The 10,592-nt window shown below is 34.7% G+C and overlaps 1 protein-coding gene across 1 annotated transcript; it reads right to left on the minus strand.

Moving 5' to 3' along the window:
* Nucleotides 1–1,490: 1,490 nt before the first annotated feature.
* On the minus strand, nucleotides 1,491–2,417 carry LOC149372918 (uncharacterized). Its single transcript, XM_089598000.1, has one exon. The coding sequence runs from the start codon at nucleotides 2,415–2,417 to the stop codon at nucleotides 1,491–1,493; it is 927 nt and encodes a 308-aa protein (XP_089454126.1).
* Nucleotides 2,418–10,592: the final 8,175 nt, after the last annotated feature.

Genomic DNA, 10,592 nt, shown 5'->3' on the forward strand with positions numbered 1-10,592 from the left:
CCCCATCTCGCCCCGCAAAGGTTTTTACTACGGTACCTCTGCACCACAGGTTACGCGGCGCCTGCGAGCTCACAATAAGCACAACGTCACTACGCTCAATTGGCTCGGTGGTTTAAAGCCACTTATTTTGCGCCTGCAATGTTCGCGCATATTCCTCTATCCAGTGCTGCCAAAACAGATCCGATAGGATGCGCACTCGCTCGTAGTCTTTTCTAGTCCACGGGTAGGGTGTATTGTAAACCGCGAAATTGACGGCTCCCGATGACGTGCCAATCAAAAAATGGTTTAAAGTCAGCGCCTCCACATCCTCGGGGTCCACGGATACATGGGTGAGTGGTCTTAAATTTATCGTGTGCTCCGCTTCAGTGAGAACTGTACGTAGAACTTCGCCGGAGGGAGCCTGGTCTTCAAGCACTGCGTGAAGCGCGGATTTCGTGGAACGGACGAGCCGCTCCCATGCGCCCCCTATGTGGGGAGCGTTCGGGGGGTTAAAATGCCACTGCAAACCATTTGCCAACGCGTAACGCTTTATCCGTTTTTTGTTTACCTTGGCTACCTCCGATTAAAGTTCCTTACATGCTCCACGGAAGTTAGTGCCGTTATCGCTATACAATACCGCGGGGCAGCCTCGGCGCGCTGCCATTCACTGAAGCGCCATTATCGCCGAGCTCGTTGACAAATCGTACGCGATTTCGATGTGCACCGCTCGCGTCGTAAGGCACGTAAACAATACTCCCCACCGTTTCACGTTACTGCGTCCAATTTTGACCATCAGAGGGCCAAAATAGTCCACCCCGCAATGCGAGAATGGGCGCTGTCGGTACGCTAAGTGACCTTCCGGTAAATCGCTCATTATCAGTGGCTTGGGCTACCCTCGCCGCAACTTACACGTCAAACACTGACTACAGATAGCTTTTAATCCAGCTCTCACTCCTACGACGAAGTACCGTTGGAGCACTTCATTGATCAGGGTCTCGTGGTTGGCGTGCAAGTAGCGTCGGTGAAACTCGCGTATTATGTCCCTTACGATCGGATGCTTGGCGTCCAAGGCTATCGGGGTGTGGTTGAATTCGGTGTCTTAAAGCCGCGTCACTCGTCCCCGGATCCGCAACAGACCACGAGCGTCAATGAACGGGGCGTATCGCGCTAGCTTACTATTACGTGGCAATTTCATCTTTCGCTCTATAGCTGCAAACTCTCGCGCAAAATTATCCGCTTGCGTGACCCGCCAGTCATACTCTTCCGCTAATCAACGCTCGTGCCCGGGATCCATGATCGGCGCTCGCCTTGCCCATTTTAAGTACACCCGTCGAATTCTTTGCGCTTCAATGACTCGTCCTTTCCAACCTAACAGTCGCGCTATTAGAGGAGTATACGGTTTAACGGCCGGCACGGCGGCGACCGTTCGACTCGCCTCTCCGTGGCCTCCAACATTTGTCTTTCCGCATTTGTCAGCGTTCGATCTGACGGCTACTTGGCCTCGGATAATTTTAAAAACTTCGGGCCGTTAAACCATTTTTTTCCATCGAGCTCGCCCATCGGATTCCCTCGCGTAGCAAGATCGGCCGGGTTTCGTTTGGACGAACCCACCTCCATGTTGCATCCACGGTAAGCTCGGAGATTTTCCCTAAGCGGTGGGCGACGAAGACCTGTCGGCCGCGAGGGTCTCGGTGGATCCAATAAATTACCGTGTGCGAGTTGGACCATAATATAGGGCGTGAGCACGGAATTTCGATTTCAGCCTGGACCGTTTTCATCAAGCGCGACGCTAGCAGTGGCGCTTGCAGCTCTAGCCGAGGAAGAGAAATCTCTTTGTCTGGTGCCACTCGAGATTTTGCCATTATTAGAGCGACGTGCACCCGTCCGTCCGTTGTTTCGCATCGTAAATAAACGCACGCTGCATACGCTCGTAGACTTGCGTCTCCGAACGCGTGCAGCTGCGCGTCCTTGACCTTCGCCCCTTTCAGGGTGATACACCGCGCGATGCACAACGTTCCTAACCCTTTGACCACTTCGAGCCATGCCAGCCATTCTTCGTGTTCCTCGTCCCGCAGAGTCGCGTCCCACCCGATTCCAGTGCGCCAGATAGCTTGCAATATAAGCTTTGATTTGAGCGTAAACGGTCCGAGCAAACCCAACGGGTCGTATATTGACATCATAATACGCAAGTACTCGTGCTTCGTGGGTCGCACTTGCCCCGTTAACAACTTCTTCGGTACACAGTTCAACCCCAGTGCGAAACTTAAAGAGTCATTCGCGGGCTCCCATTTCATCCCTTGCACGCGTTCGATCTCCTTGTCGCACAGTGTCGCGGACTGCTCTCGCGCTCTCACTGTCTCCTCTTGCGCCTCTGGGACACGCAAGTCTGCATTACACGCCCAGCCGTGCATGTCGAAATCCACACTCCGGTTGATCATCACGACGTCACGGGCTAAGGTCTATAGCTCTTTGAGTGTCAGCCGGCTCACGAGATAATCATCGACATAGGAATTTACAACGATGCTACGTGCTGCCTCGGAGTGACTTGACGCGAATCGTTGAACATTAGCGTTTTTTACGTACTGCGCGCTACATGGAGAAGACTTCGCGCCGAATGTTAGTCGCGTCATTTCATAAGTTTGCGGGTATTTGTCTCGGTTTAACCCACGCCAGACGAATCTTACCGTGCCGCAGTCCTCCAGACGCAATCGCACTCTGAGGAACATGTCCTTTATATCGGATTTGCAAGCTACGGCGTATTGGCGAAAGCGTATTTACACGCCAGGAAGGGACTGCAGAAGATCAGGACCCGCATCGAGTTGATCGTTTAAACTCAGTCCCTCCGTCTTGGCTGCCGCGTCAAAGACTAGTCTCACTCTCCCAGGCTTTGACACCTTTGACAACCCGTTTTTAACGGTTGGCTCGTCTGCTGCAACGTTTCGATCGCGCGCACCTGTGCTGGATTGACTCGCTTCACTTCGCGTACTCCTAGACTTTCTAACCAAAAAAATTCACGAACTGCATGGTTAAGCGCGCCGTCGTTCTTTTCGCACACCTGGCAACGCTTATACACACTCTCCACTAACGCCTGCTCGCGCTCGCTCTTTCGGTTGTTGTTACGTGCGTCACCGCGCGTTTGACCATGCACTACCCATCTCAATTGCGTCAAACCAGCGGCGATTCCCAACTTCGGTATTTGGCGCGTCTCCTGGCTTAGCAGCAAGTCCCAATTGTCTTGGCCAATCAAAATCGCCGGCGTCGCATTCTCGTAAGGTTGGACAAAAACGCCTACTTCAATGCTTACTCGTCAGACCAGCTCGCGTGGTAACGTCTGCGTTGGTAAGGTGATCGATGCTACCGCCAACGCGTCTGTTATTGTCAACTTGTCATGCCCACCCTCTATGGTAAATGATACGCGCTGGCATGAGGTAGCCTCATCAACGCTTCTTTTCACCCCCTAAATGTGTATGATTTCGCGCTTTCCGTGCAACCCGATCCTCCTTGCCATCTCTTCGGTAATCATGGTTATTGTGGACCCGTCATCTAAGAATGTATACGTATCGATTGCACGCGAAGGTCCTTTAACTGCCACGGGTAATATCTTTAATAAAGCGTATGGACGTGCTAGTCACAACGTCGACAGCACGTTCTCCGGCTTGACACGCTGCACGTTTGTCTGCGCCTTCGATCATCCCCCGTCTGCTTGGTTGCCCTTGATACGGTGCAACAACGTGTGGTGCGGATCCGCACAATGGATGCACTGAGCTGCTTTGCATGCCCCCTGCAGGTGCCCCCCTCCCAAGCACTTATAGCATCGCCCCATTTGTTTCGCCAACAACCATTGCCGCCCGATAGACTCGCGTGCAAATTCGAGGCAATCCACCATGTTGTGGTTGTCACGCTGGCATACAGGACACGCGGAAGATTTCTCGGGGAGATTAGCATTGTCTTCCTCATCGGAGCGTACAGTCACCATTACTCGCTGTTGTCGGGGTGCTTGGGGGGGTTTTCTCTCGCTGGCATTCCGTGATTCGGTGGGCCGAAGGCCAAACAATCCGCCTGATACCGCCATTTCCACTTCACGATGTAAGAATTCCGCTAGCCGCTCGAGTTCGGTTTTTTCGCTCGGGTGTTCGGCAACATACCGATTATACGAGTTTGTAACACCATAGGTAACTTTTCCCCTATGCTTCTGACGAGATCAGGGCTGTACAAGTGGCCTTTCAAGTTCAGGCAGTCAAAGGCCGCAACCACATTGCACAAGCTCGACGCAAACTGAGGGAGGGTAACTGTGCCACTTGCTAAAGGCGGTAGATCATACAGGTCTTGCGTGATTTGAGCCGCTATTACATGCACATTTTTGTAATGGAGGGCGAGCGTTTTCATCACGACGTCCGCGCCTCGCCCAGTCGCGAGCAGCCCGCTAACGACTTTTCTCGCCTCTCCTTGCACTGATGTGAATAAACGCGCGACGTTCTCTGAGTCAGTAAAGCCTGCCGCTGCAGTGCTCAATTCGTACATTTGTTTAAAATGCTTTCACTCTAAGGCATTTCCAGAAACTACAGGCAACAACTTCGCGTCAGTCAATCACGTCAACAATTGCGACTCATTTTCCGCACTCAAACGGTCTTGTAGCACGTGCAAGGTCGCTTCGTACACGCCGGTCAGTTGCTCGAACAACTTTTGGTTACCTGCTTTAGCCCCTTGGGCGAGGCGTGTTGACTCGGCAGCTGGCCGGTCTCCACGTACCTGGCGCTGACGGACCTCCTCGAAGTCATCGTCCGCGTCGCTGACCTCGTTGCCTCGACCATCGAAGTTGCGTCGCGGGTCTCCCCGTTCCTGCAGCAGTCGTTGCAGCTTGTCTGCGATCGTTGTCAGATGCTTGGCAGGCAAGATGGCGTCGCCTGGCGTGCCTTCCACGTTCTCCTGGTTATCCAACTGCCTTTTCATGTCATCGTTGTTCAATTTTATACTACCTAATTATCCCGTGTAGTCCCGGGTTTCGGCACCATTTGTTGACGACGAAGCGAGGAAGACAGGGACAGGTCAAACAATATAGAGAACAGAAATTAGATAATGTTGGCTTTATTTCCAGAAAGTACAAAAAGGGCTAAACGCCAAAACCTACCTAATCTCTCCGCGATTCACACAATACTGCCTGTTCCACTCGCATGCCGCGAGCTTCCTCGTCGCACCACCACGACCCTATGCTGACACTCTCTCTCTCTTTCTCATACGGTTACACCTATAGGTACATAAATGTTTTCCTGAGTGTCGGCGCCAGCGTTTAAATATACGCATACACTTGAAATACGCATAATGTGAACAACCGACTGTAATCAGTGTTGGTATCCGAAATTATCATTTATTTATTGATTATTCATACTTCTGAGGCAGAGCACCTATCGCCTTAGCAGCGTAGGTCGTCCTTGACGTTCCTACCCAGATATTTTATTCCTCATCAAAGTCAAGCCACTTTAGGGCACGCAATTACAGAATTACACTTTAGTTGGCTTAACACCAAGTAACGACTTTACGATACTCTGATAACGGCCCTCCACCTCAACATTGACGCAAATGCTTGCCCTATTCAGCCCTACCACTGATCCCTAATCACTTGTTCGCAAACAGATAAATTCGCGGTCCCCTTACTCTCCAAACAGGGTTTCTGTTCATAACAGTTACTATCATGATTATTGTCATCATCATCAACATCATAGTCATCATTATAATCATTTACGTTATCATTAGTATTTTTATCATTATGATCATCATTATCATCATTATTTTATTATTATTATTATCATCAAATTCATCATTATTATTATCATTACCATTATCATTAATAACATTATCATAATTATTATCATTATTATTATTATCAAAATCATCATAATCATTAAAATCTTCATAATGATTATGATTTTTTTTTGTCATTTTTATTATTTTCTTTGTCATTATTATCACTTTTATTATTATTATTATCATTTTTTGCACTTACATCATAATTATTATCATCATTATATTTATTATCATCATCATTATTTTTATTTTGATTATCATTATTACTATCATTATTATAATCATTTAAGTCATTATAATCATCATCATTAACATTATCATCATCATCATTATAATTATAATCATTGATAGCATCAACATCTATATTATTATAAATATTATTATTATTTCTATCATCATTGTTATTTCAATCGTTATTATTATCATTAATAAAATAATTATCATTATTATTTTTTTAATTATCATCATCATTATTATTATTATCATCATTATTATTATTATCTTTATTATCATTATTTTAATCATCATTATAATCATAATTATTATTAAAATTATTATTTTTTAATCATCAAATTAATTATTATTTATTTTATTACCATTATCAATAACAACATCAACAAGTTTATTATTATCATTTATATTATTATCATTATCACAACGATTATCATTACTATGTTTATCATAATCATCTTTATTATAGTCATTGATACATCATGATCATGATCATTATTTTTCTCATTATTATCATTATCATTATTATTATATTTATAATTATTATCATTATCCTTATTATTCTTATTATTATCATCATTTTCATTGTTATTATTATTATAATTATCATTATGGTTATTATTATTATTACTATCGTTATTATTATTATTATCATTATTATCATCATTATTATCATGATTATTATTATATTTATCATCATCATTATAATCATCATTATCATTATTTCCATTATTATCATCATTATCATCATCATCATCATTAGTATTGTTATTTTTAGCATTACCATTTATAATATTAATTTGTCATTATTTTAACTATTATAATAATCATTATGACCATTATTAATATCAGTATCTCCATTATTATTACTGAAATCATCATTATTATTATCATTGAAAGCATTAACATTATTATTATTATTATTAATATTTTAATGAGCATCATTATCATTATTTATATAATTATTGTTATTATTATTATTATTATTATTATTATGATTATTATAATAATTATAATTATCATGATCTGTATTATAATCTTCATTATTATTTTGATAATCATCATCATCATGATTGTCCTTATTATTGTCATTATTATCATTTTCATTATAATTATCATCATTTATATTTTTATCATCATGATCAATATCATTATAATAGTTATTATTTTTATTATTATTATTACTATTATTATCATCATTGTCATTATCATAATCATTATTATCATTTTCATGTTCTTTATCATCATCATCATTATTATTATTATTATCATCATTATGCCATTATATCTAGTTTCGTCATAATAATTATGATTATAATGATTATTATCATCATTATTATTATATTTGTTATTATTTCTATCATTATTATTATTATTATCATTATCGTCATCATAATTCTAATCATCATTATTTTCATGTTTATTATTATCATTATTATTATCATCATCATCATTATCATTATAATTATAATTATGCTATTATTTCCAGTATTGTCATAATTATCATAATTATTGTCATCATCATCAATATTATTATCATTATCATCATCATTATCATAATCATCATTATTATTATTATCATCATCATCATTATTATTATCATAACTATTATCATCATTAGCTTTAAATTGATAATCATTCTTATTAATATCCTAATCATCATCATTCTAATTATTAAAATTATTATTGTTATTATTATTATTAACATTATGATTATCATCATTATAACTAATAACATTAATATTATTATTATAATCATTATCTTTATTATCATCATTATAATCATTAGTATTGTTGTTATCATCATTATTTTCATTAACATCATTATAATAATCACCATAATTGTCATTTTTCATATTATTTGTATGATTGTTATAATTATTATTATAATTATTATCATTTTTCTTATAATACTCATCATCGTCATCATTATTATTATAGTTATTATCATCATTATTACTATCAACATTAATGATATTATTTATATTATATGCATTATCATTAAATTTTTATTGTTATTATTATTGTTTTTATTATAATATTTACTATTAGTATTATTATTATTATTTTTATTATTATTATTAGCATTATTATTATTATGTTTATGATCATTATCTTTATTATTATTATTATCATCAACATCATTATTATTATCGTTATTATTGTCATTACTAATCTTATTATTATAATTATAAATATTATTAATATCATCATAATCTTTATCATTATTATTAAAATCATCTTTATTATTATCATTTAAAGCATCAACATTACTTTTATCATTATTATTATTATTATTATTAATATGATTGTCATTATTCTTATTTTTTTTGCAACTATTATTATTATCATTATAATCATTATTATTATTAATATTATCGTTACTAAAATTATTATCATTTGTATAATTAACATTATTATTATTATTATCATTATATTCGTTATTATTTTAACTATTATCATTAACATTATCATCATCGTCATTATTATTTTGATTATTATTTTTTTTATGTACATTATTATCATTATTATCATTATTTTTACTATTATCGTCCTCATGCCATTAATTCCAGTATCGTCATGACCGTTATGATTATTATCATTTTCATTATCATTATCATTATCATCATCATCATCATTATTACCATTATGATCTTTATCATTATCATTATAACTATAATCATCATTAGCTTTAACTTTATTATTATTATTATTAATATCATTATTAGCATCATTATCATCATTAATTTTAATATTGTTTTATTCTTATTATCATAATGATAATTATCATCATAATTAACTACATTATGATCATGATCATATTTTTTATTTTTATTATCATTATTATAATAATTCTTGTTATTGTTTTTATTATAAGTATCATTAACATTATTATTATCATTATTATAATTATCGTCATTATTTATATAATTATTAAAATCATTATGATTATTATTATCATTATAATCATCATCATAATTATACTTACTATCGTTATTACTAGTACCATTATCATAATCATTATCATTATTATTAATATTTTTGTCGTCATTCATATTATCATTATGATCATTATAATGATTATCATTATTATCATTAGTATTGTCATTATTATTATATTTACTATTATTATTATTATTATTATTTTCATTATTATTATCATCATTATTATCATTATCAGTATCATCAGCATTATAATCATTAAGCTTATTATTGTCACTACTAAGTTTATCATTATTATTATTATCAATATCATTATTATCATTATTATCTTCATCGTTATTATTAATATCATTATTATCATTATTATTACAAGCATAAACATTATTATTATTATCATTTTTATTATTATTAACATTATTTTCATTTTTCTTTTTTTTTGTTATTCTTATTATTATCATTATAATTATTATTATTATATTTGTCATCATCATCATCATTATCATTATTATTATTATGCCAATATTTCCAGTATCGTCATGATTATCATAATTATTATTATTATTATCATTTTAATCAATATTTTTATGTTTATTATGTTATTTATTATAATTATAATATTTATTATTATTGTCATTATTATTTTTATCATTATCCATATAATTATTATAATTATTATGATTATTATTATTATTATTATCTTTATTATGATACTTATCGATGTCATCATCAGTATTATAATTATTATCATCATTATTATTATTAAAATTATTGTCATTATTCATATTATTATTTAAATTATTATAATGAATATCATCATTATTATTATTATTTTCATCATAATAATATTTAATATTGTTTCTATTATTATTATTTTTAGTATCAATAATATTATTATCATTAATATTATTATCATCAGCATCATTTTCATTATCATTATTATTATTATTACTTAAATTATTATCATAATAATCAATATCATTATTTTTATAACTATCTTTATTATTATTTTTAAAATCATCATTATTATTATTATTAAAAGTATTAACATTATTATTAGTATTATTATTATCATTATTAACATTATTATCATTATTCTGATTTTTTTGTTATTATTATTATCATTATAATTATTATAATTATTAATATTATTATTGTTATTATTATTATCTATACCTTTACTATCATAATAATCATCATCATTATTATTATTATTGTCATTATTATCATTATTATTATAATTATCATCATTTATATTATTATCATCATCATCATCATCATCATCATCATATTTGTTATTATTTCTACTATCATTAGCATCATTATTATAATTGTCATAATCATTCTAATCATCATTATTTTTATGTTTATTTTCATTCACATAATTATTATTATCATTCGTATTATTATCATTATGTCATTATTTTCACTATCGTCATGATTTTTATAATGATAATCCTCATTATTATTCTGATCGTCATTATTATAATATTTACTTTTATTTTAATTTTCATCTATTTTATCATAATAACTATCATCAGCATCATTATTATTATTATCCTCATAATCATGATCATAATTATCATAATAATTATTAAAATCCTAACTATCATTGATAATCTTATTATAAAAAGCATTGT

This window comes from Copidosoma floridanum, unplaced genomic scaffold (assembly GCF_036245765.1).
Source record: "Copidosoma floridanum isolate Cflo_tuat_1 unplaced genomic scaffold, Cflo_Japanese_pri ptg000094l, whole genome shotgun sequence".
Taxonomy (NCBI): Eukaryota; Metazoa; Arthropoda; class Insecta; order Hymenoptera; family Encyrtidae; genus Copidosoma; species Copidosoma floridanum.

What these genes read in the sequence shown, in the direction of transcription:
- LOC149372918 (XM_089598000.1), bottom strand. Translation starts at nt 2,417, where the DNA reads ATGATCAACCGGAGTGTGGATTTCGACATGCACGGCTGGGCGTGTAAT.